A 19084-nucleotide genomic window follows, 5' to 3' on the forward strand; every position below is an offset into this window, starting at 1 on the left:
GTTCTTAGACAAAAGGAGCAGAGGTATGACCAATACAAGTGGCAGTGTTGTGTAATCCTTATTGTCAGTCACATGAAGTGCTTCTTATGTGCCATCCCTGTCCAAGTCATGATAGAAACTATGTCATTTAGTCCTCCCAACTGGCATAGTATGACTTACCTGTGAGGAACACTGGGCTCAGAGAGGCTAACAATGACCAAAGCATCACACAGCTAGTAAGTGGTGGAGCTTAGATTTGACCCCAGATCTGTGTGATTCTATTTTTTGGGGGGAGAGGGAGAGGAGGCTATAATATTAAAAAAAAATGAGTTATAGTTTCCTGTGAAGCTCTGATGGGTTTAACTGACCACTTCCTTTTATTTTCCACTGAGCCTGGATTTTCCATTTGTAAAGAATTAGCAAGGAAACCTTTCATTTAAGCTTGATGATCATGTAACAGTTTTTGGATTTCCTTATTCCAGTGCAACTTTAGGTAAGACCCTGCTGTATACTTAGGGAGAATACACACAGGCACACACACGCGTGCACACACACACACACATCTACACACAATTTTGTTTATACAAAATATCTTCTAGCTATTAATGCATCAGAAATCTTTTCTGAACTATTTTCTCTGAAATCATTACAAATAAAAGATTTTTCTGTAGGCGTTCAGGAATCTCTGTATGAAATGATGTCTCTAGAAAATAACAGAATTTTGGTTCTTACTGGTTGTAAATCATGTTGGTCAGTTGTAAGTTATTCACACCCACGTGCTACGTCTGTTAGCTGTCTTGACTCTTCCTCTGTTTGCCTTTTTTTCAAGTCCACGTTAGTTTTATAGTGCAGGTAAGTTGATTATTTACCCAGTTTTTCATCATTTAAGTCGGGTCATTCTTAGGAATGGAGCAACCCTTTCCTCTTCCTAGCAGAACAGGGAGGAAACCTGAACAGCCGAGACTGTCGCAGGAGAAATCCTGCAGTTTCCACAGTGAACTCTTCAATGCTGTGACATTTTCACTCCTGTGGTTTAGTTTCGGATGGGACAATCCAGGAAGGCTGAAAATACGCTAAGGTTTTGGTGATCACACACTTCTGATCATTCCAGCCTCATCCTCAGCAAGGACTGCATTTTCTACTTTGGTCTGAAATTCGTCTGTGTTAAGGGTGAATTTAAATACCTTATCAATAAATCAGCAGCCAAAATTCTAGTATATTCATTTATTCCATGTAATGATGACTTTGACTTTGTAGCAAAACTCAAGATTGACTATCAGGGTGGACAGCCTGTACTTAGCACAGTGTCAGGTTCTGCCCTGTAAGCATCTGATGAAGGGATGAGCAAATTTTTGAGGCATTAATACAGTTAATCCAAAAACGCATTGATTTCATGCTTTCTATATACAAAGAAGCAATGCTTGAGGCACATTGATGGGTTTTCAAAGTTGGCTGAGGCCTCAAGAAGCTTGAAGCCTAGTGAGTGGACAGTGTTTGTGAGTAAACAGAAATAACTACATTTCAGGTAAAATGTGGCAGTATAGTTGGAAGAGCAGAGATTGGAGAGAAGAGCTCTACCTGGGCCTTCGTGGAGAGTTTTAAAGGCCAGGGCATCTGAAGGGGCCTTACGGAAGATGGGGAGTATTTTAGGAGCTAGAAGGAAAGGCAAAAGAAGAAATGGGAGGCCGAGGCGGGTGGGTCACCTGAGGTCAGGAGTTCAAGACCAGCCTGGCCAACATGGTGCAACCCTGTATCTACTAAAAAACAACAAAAATTGGCCAGGTGTGGTGACATGCACCTGTAATCTCAGCTACTCGGGAGGCTGAGGCAGGAGAATCCTTTGAACTTGGGAGACGGAGGTTGCAGTGAGCCAAGATCACACCACTGCACTCCAGTCTGGGTGAAGAGCGAGACTCCATCTCAAAAAACAAAATAAATAAATAAAAATAAATGGGGTGCTCATTCACATGTTTCATGTGTATCCCACACCATCATCCTGTTTGATTTGAGGCCAGGGATTGTGAACTCAATACCTCTAGGGGCCAGGCCAGGGTTACAAACTAGTGAAGCTAGCTAGACATAAGATGACAGGTAAGCTTTGCCCCTTGGGCTCCATGTGTGGATCCCATAGGGCAGGTGGGGCTGCGAGAATTGGTGGCCTCTAGTTAGTTTTAGCCAACTGTTACCATTGAAGTAGAAACCCAGGGTTGCCATTTTCCCTGATATTTCTCCCCTCCCGGAAGCTGCACATCCAGATTTGTCTGAGAATTTTCCTGACTCTTAGATGTTAGCAACTTAATCAAATTGACGGCACTGGATGGCACCCACTTTGGGGCCATGCCAGTGACAGCTACAGGCTGAAGGAGGCTTGTGGGTTGCTGGCCTGTGAAACTTGGTCGAGCACAATGATTCTGCAATGTGGTCCCCAGACCAGCAGCATCAGCATCACCTGGGAACTTGCTAGAAATCCAAATGCTTGGACCCCACCCAGATCGTCTGAATCAGAAACTTGAGGTGCGTGCGATGAACTCTGTTGTAGTAAGCACTCCAGGCGATTTTGATGCTTGCCCGTGTTTGAGATTTTTTATTTTTATTTTTTTACCTTTTTAAATGACTGGAGAAAAAAATTCAAAAGAAGAATATTTCATAACACATAAAATGATGTGAATTCAAATTTTGATGTACATCAATAAAGTTTGACTGGAACACAGCCACATTCATTCATATGGTCTATGACTGCTTTTGCACTGCAGTAGCAGAGGTGAGTGGTCACGACAGGGACTGTATGGCTAACAAAGCTTAATGTATTTATTATCTGTTGCATTACAGAAACTGTACATCAACCCTACTCTAGAGCACTGAATGGGATGGAGGAAGAGGAGGCAGGTGGAGGAGTCTGGGATGCCCAGGAACCTTGGCTTTATATATGAAGGGCAGAAGAATTATTTGAGCCCTACATTAATAAAACAGCTCAGGGAACAGTGTACAGGACTGGCTGATGAAAGAGTAGCCAGGGGAGAGCTGGAATGAGGGCCATGTTGCAGGAATAGAAGGAATTGTGGAGATACTCCAGAGAAGGAATTGCAAAACTCAGCCACTAATTCAACATTGGAACCGAGAGGAAAAAGAGAGTCAGAAGAGGGTACCAATGGGGGCCAAAAGGATGATGATGACAATAGGAAAAAGAAGGGGTCACAAAATGAGGAATGCACTTGGGGGAGTCAGGAGAAATATGAAATGAGCTGGTGAGTTTTCAACACTGTAGCCTTTGAGTTGCCAGGGAGAGATCTGCTGATTGTGGCTTGTGGGGCATTTGCAACGCATGTGCTGGGCTCAAGAGAGTGGTCAGAGCTGGAGATTTGGAATCGTGCATCTTCTACACAGAGGACCAAGTTTTTCATAAGTATGCCTGGGCTTCATGACTGGCTGATTTTTCTAATGTTTTAACAGGAAAAAAAAATGCTGAACCCCAATTTTCATTAGCAAATTATACAGATTGAGGATCTCTCTGTCCCAGAACCAGACTGGGTTGAGATGGAAAGTTATACCCACAAAGGTTGCAAAGTCCTGCAAGCCTGGTGAAGTGATAGTCTGGTTCATGTGGTGGCTCCAAGGGGCCACACAGCCAGACGACCCACAGTCCTTCTCAAGTCTTTCATCTGCTTTTGCCTTGAGTCCTCAGTCCCAGAGCTGCATCCATCACTCCCTGAGCCCTGGGCTTTCTGGCTCCATCTCCCAACTCCAGTGGAGCTTCTCCTCCAGCCTCAGCATGCACCTCTGTCCCATTCCTCCTGTGCCATCTCCCTCCTGATGCTCAGGCTCTCATGAATGCCCCAAGATACAGCCAGGCAGGCGAGCAAAGGGAAGAGCAGGTGACAGTCTAACTTCAGTTTTTGTCTGCAGCCATGAAATGAGAATTCTCTTTGCAGGATCTTTGTGAGGCTTGTAGCGTATGTTTTCATGGTGCAATTTGAATGTGTTTTCTAAAAAATTCGCAATTAGCTGTAATTCTGTTTGTAATAGAAAAACTTGTTTGCATTCGGCCTCACTTAGTACATAGTGACTCGCGGTGCCTCTGTGATCGATAGCAGGATTACTCTTTAAAGGACTTAGTATATTCTGCTAATGTTTATTTGAAAGACATTACAGTGATGCTTTATAAATGGCTTTTAGTCAACATATGAATGGAGTATTTTTCTAGAAGACAGCTTGCATGCAAACAAACTAGCAACTTAAGCTAACTTCCCCTGACTGACAGTTTTGAAATGGTGTTGTAGGGGAAAAAAAATGGTACATGAATGTTTCCAGACATCAAATTAGTTAGATAAATGAACTTTGAATGGGAAGCAAGCTTTCTGGTTAATAAACACAGTCCATGCTATTCTACCACTGGCTGTGTCTTAGAAGGCTGCATAGGCCATTCCAAAAACAACGCTCTGTGCTTTTATAATATTTTAATGTCCCTGGTTATATCAGTAAGCGTATCTTAGAAAGTATTAGCTTAAAACATTCTACACCAAAATGAAGTACATTCACATATTTTGTACTGCATCTTACAGGTCTTCTAGTACCTTCTATCCCCTTCTATGATTGGTCATACACATAGTACGTAAGAGCCTCTTCCCATATAGAAGAAGGGGGAAAGCTAAGCTGCTTTCAGCTATCAACCCAGGACTGGACCCAGTGCCTGGCTCATAAACAGGCCCTCAGTTAATAAATGTATAATATTCCTTTTTGAAAAAATTTTAAAACATCATTTATTATGCCCATTTTGATCTAACTATAAAAAGCATAAAAAGGGTGCAATTTGGGAAAATAGCAATCAATAATAAGTGAAACTGTATCTTGTCACTGTCATGCTGTGCAGTAGCAGTTTGATTTGTGATTGGATTTCTGTAATAAGCATGCATTTTCATTTTGTCATGCATGATGGTTTCCAAACAGCCTTTTTACCATTGAATCTCATAGCGATCATCCTAATTATGTCAGTTGTCTAGTGCTGCTATAACAAATCGCACCAGTTTAAGTGGCTTAAAATGACACCCATTTATTATCTCACAGTCACAGTCTCAAGGTCAGAAGCCCAGTGGGCATGGTTGGATTCTCTGCCTCAAATCTCACCAGGTTAAAAACAAAGTGTCCACAGGACTTCCTTCTTGGTGGAAGCTCTGGGGGAGAAGCCGTTTCCAGCTCCTTGACGCACGGGTGGAATTCAGTTCTATGTGGTTGTAGGAACATGATTCCTATTATCTTGCTGGCGGTTGAGGGTGGTTCCCAGCTTCTGGAGACACCAGGTTCCTTGGCTCATGGCTCCCTTATGGCACCTTCAGAGTAAGCACGGTGGGTCAAGCCCTCTTGTCGCATCTTTCTGACCCCAGTCATGAAAGATTCTCTGCCTTCAGGAACGCCTGTGATTACATTGGGCCTATCTGAATAATCCAGGGTGAGGTCCCTGTCCTTAACCTTAATTGCGTCTTCACAGTCCCTTTTGCCAAGTAAGGTAACAGGCACATTTTCCAAGGGTTAGCACATCTTCGGGGGCTGTCATTTCAATGATCACAATGATAGACAGGAAAAGCGTTGTTATCCCATTTTCCTAGTAAGAAAACTGAGGCCCAGCAGAGTTAAAAGACTGGCCCGCGGTCCATGGCCCACAGCCGCCTTCTAGCCTGAGGCCCCTCCTACTATAGCCTCTTAAATGGAAAAATGCTACATTTCCAAAATGAAATAGTTCTTTGTTGCTTAAAATTATTGTTCCTTTGCAGTCAAAAGAGGAGGAATTGCTGCATCTCCATAAACTTTCAACCTAGGATGCTCCTAGAAATTGATCAGGGTGCTCCAAGACCTGGGGTGGTCCGAGGATGCTGAAATGAACTGGGTCTTGGAACCCGGCCTAGGCCTTCTTCCCATGACAAGCACACCTCCTCATCAGCCCTGCTCTCCAGTGCAGCCGGCTTTGACACTGATCGTTGCAAGGGGCTAGTACCCGTGGATGTGGATGCCAGGCACATGGCACTGGGGCTGCCAGTGGTCCTTATGAGCCCGGGAGGTGCATGGCTGACAGGAAAGACTCATCCCGGCCTTGGCCTTCTGCCTCCCTGCCTTGGCATCTGATGGTCCTCAGCAGGTAGCCAGGTGCTGGCAGAGATACCTGGAAGTGGGAGAGGGCACAGGGCAGCAGAGTTCTGAGGAGGTGGTCCCACAGCCTGGAGGGGTTTGGTGTCAGCTGGGGCCTGGTCAGAGGCTGACTTCAGCAACATGATGTCAGCACACAGTCCAGCCCCCGGGCACCAAGTCCCCACATGGTCCTGTCCCCAAGCCATTGTGTCAACACACGGTCCTGTCCCTGGGCCACCATGTCACCACATGGTCCTTTTCTCTGGCCGTCATCTCACCACATAATCTTATTCCTGGGTCACCATGTCACTATATGGCCCTGTCCCCAAGCCATCATATGACTATGTGGTCCTATCCTCGGGGCTACCATGTCATCATGCGGTCCTGTCCCCAGGCCATCATGCCACCCTGTGATCATGTCCTTAGGGGTAACTATATTACCACATGATACTTTCCCCTGGGCCACTATGTCACCACTTTCCTGTCCCTGGGCCACCATGTCACCATGTGGTCAGGTCCTTAGAGTCACTGTATCACCACATAGTCCTGTCCCTGGGCCACTCTGTCACCACACCGTCCTGTCCCTAGGGCCACTGTGTCACCACACGGTCCTGTCCCTGGGTCACCATGTCACTGCATAATCCTGTCCTTGGGGCCACCATGTCACCACATGGTCCCGTCCTTTGGGCCACTATGTCACCACACTGTTCTGTTCCTGAGGCCACCATGTCACCACACGGTCCTATCCCTAGGCCATCATGTCACCACACCCACCTCCACTCTTTACCTTGTATTTTGCATTGATTCAGATTTTATCAAAAGTCCCGCTGCTGCTGCTCCTCCTGCTGCTGCCGCCCCACCCTGTCTGCCCTATTTTGGATTTTTTTTTATCATAAAGATCCAAAGAAACTAAGCAGGAGGATGTGGAATCCTCTCCGGAGAGCAGAGGGTGCTGGGACCCAGCCTGGGAACATGCATTCATTGGTCATTTGTATAGTCCCAAGTACAAATGTAAGAAATTCAGCTCGCAGGGCAAGCCCTGCCTACTCTCCTCAGAAGGACAGAATGCAAGTCCATTTTCAAAGGCCAGCGTTGCCCTGCTCCTTGTACAGGGGTCCTTGTACAGCCACTTGTATCCCACAGGAGACACTGGCTTCCTAGGGTAAGGCAAGCAGGCAGCCTGCAGGTCAGAGGGCCTCTGCTTGTGACAGTGTGTGACAGGCGAGGAGGGTCTGGAGGCCACTGTTATACCTCCTCAGGGGACCTTGACAGCTTTGGGGTCTCCTCTCTGCCCCGCCCCCCAGTTAGTGTTCCTCCTGCATGCCCGGCTCCTCCTGCCTATACCCTTCATCCTACAGAGGCATCTCGGTGGCCCCTGCTCCAGGTGTGGGGACTGTAATGTGGAGCACGCTGACAAATTCTTTGTCCTTGGGAAGTTTCTATTTTACAGAGGGAGATAGACTGTAAACAAGTAAAAGAAAAACAGCAAATCATCACAAATGAGGAACTTTGCTAGGAAGAGACAGAATAGGGTGTGTGAGAACCAACAGCCCCCTTAGGAGGCTGGGGCTTCTCTGAGGTGGTGACGTCCAGGCCAGTGCCTGGAGGTTAAGCCACACAAAGGGCCCAAGGAAGATGTTTTGGCAGAGAGTCAGCAGCCACAGGGACCCAGAAGCTTCGGGAGCAAGCAAGTGATGACCTCCAAGTGAGGTGCCAGGTGAGCAGACGCCAGAGCCTTCACGGCGTGAAAGCCGTGGTTTTGTTCTAAGCACATCAGGTTGCCATTGAAGGGTTTTAAGGAAGGGCATCACTAAGCTCAGGAATTCTGGAGGAAAGCCAGGGTGGATTTTCTCCAACCTCCCCTCTGTCATGGATCAAGAGTGATGGAGGGAGATGGTCAAATAAAAGCTGACTTTTAGCTGTGTTAAGTTTGAGAAATCCATGTCATAGTGTTTTCCCGGTTGCTTTCTGATAAGTCATGTTTTCATTTCCCTCTTCCAACCCAATAGTAAGCTCAAGAAAGGAACAGAGTAATGTCCTTTGCTTCGGAATTGGCCACTGTCCTCAGACAGATGCACGCGCCTGGTGGACTGTCATTCTATAGCATTCAGATGCACAGAAGCAGACCAGAAGTATTTCAATGAATAAATAAGGCTTTAAGATGCTCTGGCTATAGCTAAAGTAATCTAAAATGAAAATCTAAAATGTTTGCTACAAACGTGAGGATTAACAATCATACCAGTAGCGATGGGACAAAGAACTTGAGCTAAGAGCATCACGAGGACCAAAGGTGATGTGATTGTGCCTTTTCCTGCAGGGAGGGAGAAGCAAGCTGAAAAACCAAGACTCTATCATGCTACAGAAACACAGTGAGAAGATCCTGTGCTAAAAATAATCCAACATTTTAACTCACAGACAACTTCCAACCGCATTATAAACCTAAGGATAATACGTGCCATCCTGTACATAGCATTTTAACAGGTTGTTGGCTAAAGTTAATTATCCATCAGAAAAATTGTCAATAACTCAAGAATAAACATTATCATTGTTTATGTGATAAGAGACAGGCCCCCCATCCAGGGACACCCCATTATAATGCTGCCGTGCCTTAATTCCTGACTGTGTTATACTGCAGCTAATTCAATTTTATCCTCTCTAAATTCCACAGTGCACATATCTTCCAGGCTGTGGAACTAACACACTAATATTAAAGTGGTAATCAAGATTGCCTCTAAATATTCATAGCAATAAATGCCTCCCTCATGCCCCAGGAATGCCAAGGCTGCAGCCTGAAGCATTTATTTAGTGCTGGAGAGGCATCTAGTTATTTTAGAGTTCCCTTGAATGCAATATTTTAATTTTGTTGTTCTGCTTGAAAAATTAGATCCCTCTGAGCTTCCAGTATTGATGGTTGAGATGAATGACTTTGGCTCTGGCTGACCATGGTCTTTGGGAGGATAACCTCAGAGTTGTGATAGGAGTGGACTTGGCCATTGACGCCAAATCTTACTTTTTGGATGGTAATTCCCTCCTGCCTGCCAGACCTGCTGCCGTTCCACTGCCACATTAATTCACCCTCAGAATCAGGGCAGATTTTTCTAAGCTGTTGAAAATTTCTTATTCTCTAAAGAGAGAAAAACACCAAGGAGCTATGCTGTGTGTCATCCCGTCCTTCAGGGAAAATAATGAGCACCCTACAACCATGCAAAGCTACATTTATGGACTCCAGGTATTTTGTGTTCATTATGGGTGAAATGATTTAAAGTCAAGTTTGGATCAGCCTCCAATCGCACGCATTAAAGAAGGGTAGCATGACATGGATTAAAAAAAAAAGGGAAATCAATCTAATCAGCCAATCCATCAATCATCACTTTTTTACACATCTGTTTGTACAGCCAGTTCACTGGGGTGCCCTGGCCAAGTGCATTGTGGGAAACCTCTGAGAGAACACAGGCACCTGGGGGCCCTAGAGGTGGGCAGCTGGGTCCTGGCTGCACCCGCCTTTGCAGATTTGCCTGGGCTTGCCATCCCAAGGGGAGTCTGCCGAAAAAGCCTTTCTGTGAGGAAGGCACTTGCCTCCTGGGAGCACATGTGCACTGAGGGTAGAGTGTCTGATGAGTTTTGCCCAACGACAAAGCTTCTCTCCTAGGAGGAAAGAGGGATTTGGAGTAAATGCAGTATCAGTCTTGGGGTTTATCTCCCAGCCTACGTGCCCTAATGAGGGAACTTAGATCTGACTCCTAGATGGAACTGAGAGTGAAGTGTAAGTACAAATAGCAAGAGCTATTTCCTGAAAAATTCTATAATAAACTGGGACATCAGCCCAGGTCCCATAATACAGTTACACACAAAAGCAAGTGGTCATGCACATGCATGCATGCATACAGGTAAATAGGGATATCAATAAATGTCAGTGCCTTATGGCCTAAGAGGCAGTGTAGTAGATAAAAATATATCGATTCACTTGAACTTTCAAACTTAACAAGATATTTTCTTATGACTTTGGAGGAAACAGGAAGCTATTGAACATTGCCATGACTTTTTTTGTCACCTTTGTTGAGGAGAACTTGCCTCCAAATTGTAATGCTTCTCTTGCAGCAGAACCCTTTCCTTCTCTCCTGCCCAGCATCCCATAGGAAGTGGTCCTTTCCTCTCTAGAATGTCCATTCCACAGACCTCTGTCCAGTTTCTCAGTCTGTAGCCTTTTTTGGCCAGCACCTACTGGCTCCTCTTACCTACTAGCTCCCTCACCTCCAGCCTGTATTCTTCCCTGGCCTTCGGCCACTCTTGGCCTGCACAGTCTCCAATCTTGGGTCACACCCTTAACCCTACCTACTTTTTCCAACCTGCCGTTGAGCCCCAAATGCTGCAGAAGACAGACAAGTGTGTATGGGTGAATAAGAAATAAAACAACCCCAATGAAGAGAGTAAGGGAGCATCCTTTCTCCAAGGAGGACAAATCAAAGTGAACAAGTAAAACAAAATTCACACCCAGACATAAAATGGCCACACTGCCAAACATGGACGAAAAAAGATCACAAAAGCAGCTGGAGAGAAGAGATGGGTCACCTGTCCGAGGAGGCTGAGGACTGACTTCTCAGCAACAAGAATGGAAACCAAGTCATCCATGATCGCTCGAGCCTGTAGTCTCAGCTACTTGAGAGGCTGAGGCAGGAAGATTGCTTGAGGATAGAAGTTTGAGACCAGCCTGGATAACATAGTGAGACCCCATTTTTACAAAAAAGAAACAGAAGACAGTGGAGCAATCCCAGGGTGCTGAGATAGTGGAGGTGAGAAGACTCACCTTACCACACATCAGGACTCAGAGTAAAGCTGTAGTAATTAGCACAGGGTGGCACTGGTGCATGGACAGACAATGAGACACATGGTATTAGCTCAGAAACAGATCTCCACATGGCTGCTACAGATACGGTGGAAGGATAGGTCTTTTTTTTTTTTTTTTTTTTGAGATGGAGTCTTGCTCTGTCATCCAGGCTGGAGTGCAGTGACACGATCGCAGCTCACTGCAACCTCCGCCTCCCGGGTTCAAGTGATTCTTCTGCCTCAGCCTCCCAAGTTGCTAGGATTACAGGAGCACACCACCATACCCAGCTAATTTTTATATTTTTAGTAGAGACGGGGTTTCACCATATTGGCCAGGCTGGTCTCAAAGGCCTGACCTCAGATGATCCACCCACATCGGCCTCCCAAAGTGCTGGGATTAGAGGAATGAGCCACTGTGCCCAGCCAGGAAGGATAGACTTTTAACAAATGGTGCTGGAACAATTGGTTAATCACATTTTCTCTAAAGTAGAGTTGGACTCCTACTTTGTACTGGACACAAAAATCAAGTCTGGATGGGACTTAAATGTGAAAGGCAAAATTATGAAACATTTAGAAGATAACACAGTCTGCTTTTTGATCTTGGAGTAGGGAAGGATTTCTCAAATAAGGCACAAAGACTTTAAACGATGAAGAATTTTATTAAAATTAAGGCATTCTGTTCATGAGAACACACTTAAGAGGATGAAAAGACAAAGCCCAAACTGGGAAAGATATTTGTCACGCATTAAACAGAGAAAAGCATAGCTTCCAGAATGTAGAAATAACTACAAATTCACAATGACAAGAGAAAGGAAGGAGGAAGAAAGCAGGAAAGAAAATGGTCAGAAAACATGAGCAAGTATTTCACAGGAGAAGAAAATCAAATGTTCCATAAACATAAGCAAAGGTGCTCTGTCCTGCTACTGAGGAGGGAGGCGTAAAGGAAAACCCCAGTGAGCCACAGTTGCACAGTCAGCAGATTGGAGCTGCCTGCCTTTTTAAATTTTTGCCAGATATTCATGAGGCTATGGAATGAGAGAAACATTTATAACCCATTTGTACTTTGGAAAACAATTTAAAGATCCCTGGTAAAGTCAAACTTGTGCAAACTACACCACCCAGAGTTTCCATCCCAGATTAGCCAGGGAAACTAATATCTGTCCAGCAAGGCAGGGGTCCCCAACCCCTGTAGCCTAGGAACCAGGCCACACGGCAGGAGGCGAGGTGAGCTGCAGGCTCAGAAGCTACATCTGTATTTAGAGCAGCTCCCCACTGCTCGCATCACTGCCTGAGCTCCACCTCCTGTCAGATTAGCGGAGGCACTGGGTTCTCATAGGAGCACAAACCCTACTGTGAACTGTGCATGTGAGGGATCTAGGTTGTGGGCTCCTTATGAGAATCTAATACCTGATGATCTGTCACTGTCTTCCATCACCCCCAGATGGGACCATCTAGTGGCAGAAAAATAATCTCAGGGCTCCCACTGATGCTACATTATGGTGAGTTGTATTTCATTATGTATTACAACGTAATGACAATAGAAATAAAGTACACAGTAAGTAATAATGTGCTTGAATCATCCCAAAACCATCCCCTACCCCCAGCCCTGGTTCCATGGAAAAATTGTCTTCCACAAAACCAGCCCCTGGTGCCAAAAATGTTGGGGACTGCTGTAGTAGGGGACATGTACACAAGAACATGCATAACAGTGTTTTAAGAGCAAAAAGGGTGGAGAGAAAGAACGCCAAAGTCCACCTGCAGGAGAAAGGACTTACATATTGTTTGTACAATAGAATATACATAGCAATGAAAATAGATGGACTACAGCTGTATACAACCATATGTATAAATCTAACAAATATAAAATTAAGTAAAAGAAACCAGTCCAGTCATAGAAGAATGGACAAAGTATGAGACCATTTTTATAAGGTTCAAAACTGGGTAAAACTAAACAGTGTATTGCTTAGGAATATGTACACTAGAAATAAAACTGTAGAGGAAATCAAGATAATGATTAATAGAAACTTCGGCATAATGGTTACCACTGGTTGGGAATAAGGGAAATGTAATAATGAATTTAGCATGAGGAGGTATATGAGATGAATTGCCTCTCCCTTCCCCGCCGCCCCCCAGCAAATTCCTATATTGACATCCTAACCCCGGTACCTTAGAATGTGACTGTATTTGGAGAAAGCCCCTTTAAAAAGGCAATTAAGGTAAATGAGGTCATATGTGTGGCCCCTAATCTGATATGGCTGGTGTCCTTAGAAGAAGAGATCAGAACACAGACATACGAAAGGCCATCCGTGGACACAGTAAGAAGGCAACTGTCTCAAAGCCAAGGAAAGTGGCCTCAGAAGAAACCAAACCTGCCAGTGCCTTCATCTTGGACGACGTCTAGCTCCAAAGCTATAAGAAGATAAATTTCTGTTGTTTAAGCCACACGGTCTCTGGTGTGTGTTAGGACAGCCCCACCAAACTAATACAGGGGGCTTCTAAGATTATAGAAATAGTCTGCTTTTTCAGCTGGGTAGTAGGTGCCCTGGTGTTTATTTTATTCTTGTTTTTCATATTGTACTTATATATTTTATATACTCTTGGATATACTTTCCCAATTAAAATAATAGAACAACAATTACTGCCAAAATATTTCTGGCCCATTGATTAGCATTTAATTGATTTATTCAGTAAGTGCAGTTCTTTAAGCATTCAATAAAAGACACCGTTCCATTAGGGTAATGAATATATCATTTTTAAGAAAAGAAATGCCGTATTTTACCAGTACTAATTCATCATCTCCAATGGGTAACAATCAAAAGAAAGTGGAATGAATACATGCTTTTAAGAAGTCTAAGGCAATCAGTGGTCTTAAATTAAAGTAGCTGTCTGTTCTCCCTCTCTACTGATTTCTCCCTTACTAGTCATACCTCAACTAATGTACATAAAGATCTCCCCTGAAGGAAAATATGTCCTTCTGCAAGATGTTGACATTGGACTCTCCTAACGCTTCTAGTACTTTATGACGTGGAATTACTACAAATGCTAATGCTTAAACTACCTCAATTCTTTGGGGGAAAAGGGATGTTGCAAATAATATATTTTTATTCACATAGAAAATTGTCAGGATTTCCATTTAAGGTATGTGATCTGTGCATTGATCTCTTAGGCAAACACTATTTGTAACTAAAGTAACTAAGTTATTTATATATACATACATATGAAACATGTAGTTATACACACATGTATACGTACATATGGTGTGTTTGGGCACATTTTGACAGAATATTGAGACATTTTGTTCTAATATTGTAAATATAATTAATAATCTTGTTCTTCACACATATAATTAAGGGGTACGTATTGCAAACCCTGGAGAGAACATTATGGAAGTGTTTGTAGTTCAACCCGGGTGTCAGCAAATATAGGCAAATATGCAAGAGTCCCTGTGATGGACTCGAAAGCAAATACCTGTAAGGGCGTAAGAACTCTTTGACACACTACACTGCAAAGAAATGGTGCATGTTTCTTGGCATGTGGGATCAAATAGTAAGATTAATTTTCAAAGTCGAGTAAACACTCAGAAATGCATACAGTTCTTATAAACACCAGACAGTATCAAAATATATAAATTCCGTGTGTTTTTGTACTCTTTTGCTAGAGTAAATCCATCAAAAACAAGGCCTGTGTAAACCCAGAAAGGATACATAAGAATTTAATGTATCTGGAAATTCACCAATTTAACCCTCAAGTTTAAATAACTATTTAAAATAATATCATCCATCAATGAAAACTGAGAAAGAACCTCCTTGAAGCTCATAAGAAAAAAACTCTCGGGTTTGTACCTAATTTTATCTCCTGAAGGCCCTGATATTTAAAATAATCTAATTCTCAGGTGGCAATTGGATGATGTTAGTTTTAGATCTTTATCACTGACTCAGAGCTGTCCAATAGAACATTCCATGATGATAGAAATGCTCTATATCTGTGCTGTCCCACAGTGGTAGCCACCTGCCACACTGAGATTTTGAGTCTGGAAATGTGTCCAGTATGACTGGTGAACTAATTTTTAAATTTCATTTCATTTTAATTAAATAGCCATACGCAGCTAATGGTTGCCATGAGAGACACAGAAAGACTACAAGAAGATGTGCAAAGGGCTGCCCTAAAAATAAAGCAAATAATGTTTCAGTCTTTCTGATTCTACCCCAGTTATATGGCCTTAGTTAAGGCATGTTTTGCCTTTTTTCCCAAAACTCACGTGACCTTCAGTTGTTGTGGATTTTCTTTAAATTCTGTTTTATTTTAACTAATTATTTTCATGTTGGATATTTGGAACTCACAATCTATTTCATCTTAAAGTGCAGCGGTATGTGGTTCGTTAAGTCATGGTATAGCTGAAACATTATATATATTGTGAAAAGACCTTTTGAGCTCTGAAGTTATAAGACTGACTTTCAAATGTGAAGTATTAGAAAAGTATGTATAAACTTCTCATTCTCGTAGCTTTTATACAAGCCTAGTACCGAAATAACTGACAAAGCAAAGGCAGACAAAGTCAACATAACTGAAGGAAGCACTAATTGAATGTGGTGGTGATCATGTTTCAGCGAGACTGAGTCTCCACTTTCTGCACTCATGCAGTGCTGACCAGGAAGAATGAGGTCTCCTTGAGTTTGTGGTGCCTGTTCTGTGGGATGACCCAACTCTCCCTCCACTCTTGTCTTCTTTTTTTTTTTTTTTTTTTTGAGACGAAGTTTCGCTCTTGTTGCCCAGGCTGGAGTGCAATGGCGCAATCTTGGCTCACTACAACCTCGGCCTCCCGGGTTCAAGTGATTCTCCTGTTTCAGCCTCCTAAGTAGCTGGGATTACAGGGGTGTGCCACCACACCAGGCTAACTGTTTGTATTTTTAATAGCGATGGGGTTTCACCATATTGGCCAGGCTGGTCTCGAACTTCTGACCTCAGGTGATCCACCCCTCACCTTGGCCTCCCAAATTGCTGGGATTACAGGCTTGTTTTCTTTTTTTTGAGACAGGGTCTCACTCTGTCACCCAAGCTGGAGTGCAGTGGCGTGACCATAGCTCACTGCAGCCTGGAACTCCTGGGCTCAAGTGATCTCTCGCCTCAGCCACCCAAGTAGCTGAACCACAGGCACAAACTACCACACCTGGCTAATATTCTGATTTTTTTTATTTTTATTTTTTTGTAGAGATCTCACTATGTTGCCCACCTAGGCTGGTCTCAAACTCCTGGATTCAAGCAATCCTCTGGTGCCTGGCTTTCACTGCTCTTTTTAAGCTGCTAAGAAACCTTAATTTATACACTGTGTTGTGATGACATTTGGCTCTTTCTTAGGTTGACAGTATCATTTATTCCCTCAGTTGACTCCACCTGTGGGTCTTATTCAGCTATTTGCAAATCAAAGCAAAGCGTTTTTCAACTGACTTTTGTTGTTTATCTTTCAGAATCATCCAGAAGTGCTGAGTATTCGAATACAACTGAAAAGCAAAGAACTGATCATAAATCTGAAAAGAAACGCGTAAGTTAATTCTTGTTTATTGCATGATAGGAGAAAGTTAAGACACCATGGACAGAAAAGTGCTCTGTGATTTATATTGGGGTTTAGAAAAAAGGAATGAAATGTGTGGATTTGTAATCCAAATTTGGATTTGAGGCGAGAATTAACTTTAAAAAATTATCTAACGGAAAAATAAAGAATTTTATCACTCTATAAAGGAACTTTATAACTCAACACTATTTTTTCATAGTTCTGATGTTTTATTTTTTCAGATCCTGGTTGTTCAAAGATGTAATTTAAGCATCCCTGTACTGTTCAAATAACAGAGTTTCATAATTAGTTGACTTTTGACAACTCCTGGATTATATTAGGGGGAAACAGCTTCAAACTGATAGAAATTATCTTCTCCCTGAGAAATACCAAGAGTTTATTTTATCTTTCAAAGCTTATCTCCAGTGGTTTGGACTATTTCTTTCATCTTCTTATTTTTAAAAATTGGTCCTTTTATGGAAAAATTATATAAATTTCCAGAAAATGGCATTATGGCTTTTTCTGGGCCACTTGGATACTATTATAAATTTTGTATGCCTTACTAGCAGAAAACTTTGTCTGCCTCCAACCATAAGAAAAACAACTTGTTTTCTTATTCTTTACACCCTGGCTATCCCCACAGATTCCTCACATCTAAAGGACTCGTTAATATTCTATTTCATTAGTACCATAAAAGAAGAGCTTATTAGTTCTTCTAATAAGCAATCTGTATGTAAAGATAGAAGTCAATTTTCCAAGTCCTCCTTGGTCAAAATAGCAGTTTCTCTCTTCCAAAAGTACTGGTCCCTGTTCCTCACCCATCAGCAGGATGCTGATTTTTTCTGAAACAAGAGTAGAGGTCGCAGGCCCTCACTGGGATGAGTTCTGGCAGGGACGTGGAGTCCCAGAACCTGACTCAACATCTCCCTGTAAACAAGTCAGATCATTTACTTGTGTTGGTGCTTTGATTTGAGCGTTTTAAGCAAGTCAGACGAAAGACACAGTCAATCAACAGCCAGCCCGAAAGTTCGGTATCTAATGCTGCAATACATAAAAATGTATACAAAATCATACTCTACCTGCTCCCTGGGATCTGCAACCTGCCTCTTTGTGTTTTTTCTTACGTGCTTACTGCTCACCATTAAATGGATCAGAAGCTTTGGAAACAAGAAAATGAGGTGTTTTTAGCTTTTCTTGTGACTTGATCTTAAAATAGAGGTTCAGACACATGTATTATATAATCAGGAATCCGAAGAGAAAACTGTATATTGCTTTTGATCCATCTCCCTTAGCAAAGTACATATTTTCATACTCTATTTCTTTACATAAGAATATCGAGGGGCACACATTTTTGTGCATTTTTATGTATGGTTTTGAAAATATCTCAGTGGAAGAAGCTAGGCATTCCCTGAAAGATCAAAAGAATATAAGGCTGCTGGTGGTGATGCATTTCCTCGATGGGGTTGTTGTGGTGGGCAGCTGGATTTAGGAATGTTCTTCATTGCACCTGCTCCCATTGTTAGACTGTTGGAAGAAGTGTGGTGCACAGCATGAGGGGAGGCTAATCCTGAATGTTTTATGGAGCATTACGACTGTAGGTAGAGAAGCAAAAATCGACCTCATAAAAACCTTAAGTTGTTCTTACTATGAAAATAATATACATACCCAGTGAAGAAAACTGAACATTATAGGGGGGAAAGGAACAAATAACCCTAAAATTTTTTAAAAAGTACTTTTACCACCAAACACAATCCTGTTTAAGATTCTGGTGAATTATATAGATGGATTTTTTTTCTTATAAATAAGCCTTTGTTTCTTTTGTCTTCTTAGTTGATATCATAGTCCGTATGCAATTTTATATCCTAATACTTCATTTAGCTTCATGATGGACATACATTTCCATAGAGAAATAATTTCTTAGAGCCCATCTGGTTCTCTGAGTTTGTAATGTGACTTAATAGCCTTGTCCATGGTTCCCTCTGAAAATGATTTACCTTCCATTACTGCAGATACTATAATACATGTTGACTGCTAGAGAGTAGCTAATTTGTATAAATATCATTTTAAAGGTGACTTAATTTGCTCCCTTTCAATTCTGAGTCTTTCATGAGATACTCTCAAAATTATAAAAGTTGAAAACATAAAACTATCTCTTTTTAATTTATTTCTCTCTTTGCAACCTGTCAGACTGCATTTTCAAAGATATATAGAAAATGTTTCATATGTTCCTATGATATTCTATCATTTTAATTGTATTACTTGTACCAATTTTAGAAATTCCATTATATTAAAAGTAACATTTTCATAATAAGAGGATGCCAATATTACTATTTTAATGATGCGTTACCAAACATACTTCAGTATAACAATTTTTTTGCAAAAGGTTACATATCTATTCCAAATTAACTATACCTTTGACGCAATGAATACTAAAAACAAAAAAAAAATCAAGTAGAGTGAAATGCTTGTGCACTACTAGCATGTAGTGCTGTTAGACACAAAAGGCAATCAATCATTTAGTATATAATACAATTTTTAATTCGCATATAGCCATTGGCCCAATAGATTCAAGTCAGAGAGTTTTTACAAATGAAGCTATAAGAACCCAGTGATAAA

At 42.3% G+C, this 19084-nt stretch overlaps 1 protein-coding gene across 1 annotated transcript in view; it reads left to right on the plus strand.

Moving 5' to 3' along the window:
* ADAM12 (ADAM metallopeptidase domain 12) overlaps window positions 1-19084 on the plus strand; it is a 367967-nt gene that overhangs the window by 90894 nt on the left and 257989 nt on the right. The window contains exon 3 of the mRNA XM_032175291.2: window positions 16386-16459. Coding sequence (XP_032031182.1) covers window positions 16386-16459 — 74 coding nt within the window. The remainder of the gene's footprint in view (window positions 1-16385; window positions 16460-19084) is intronic.

Source organism: Hylobates moloch, unplaced genomic scaffold (genome assembly GCF_009828535.3).
Source record: "Hylobates moloch isolate HMO894 unplaced genomic scaffold, HMol_V3 SCAFFOLD_3, whole genome shotgun sequence".
Lineage (NCBI taxonomy): Eukaryota > Metazoa > Chordata > Mammalia > Primates > Hylobatidae > Hylobates > Hylobates moloch.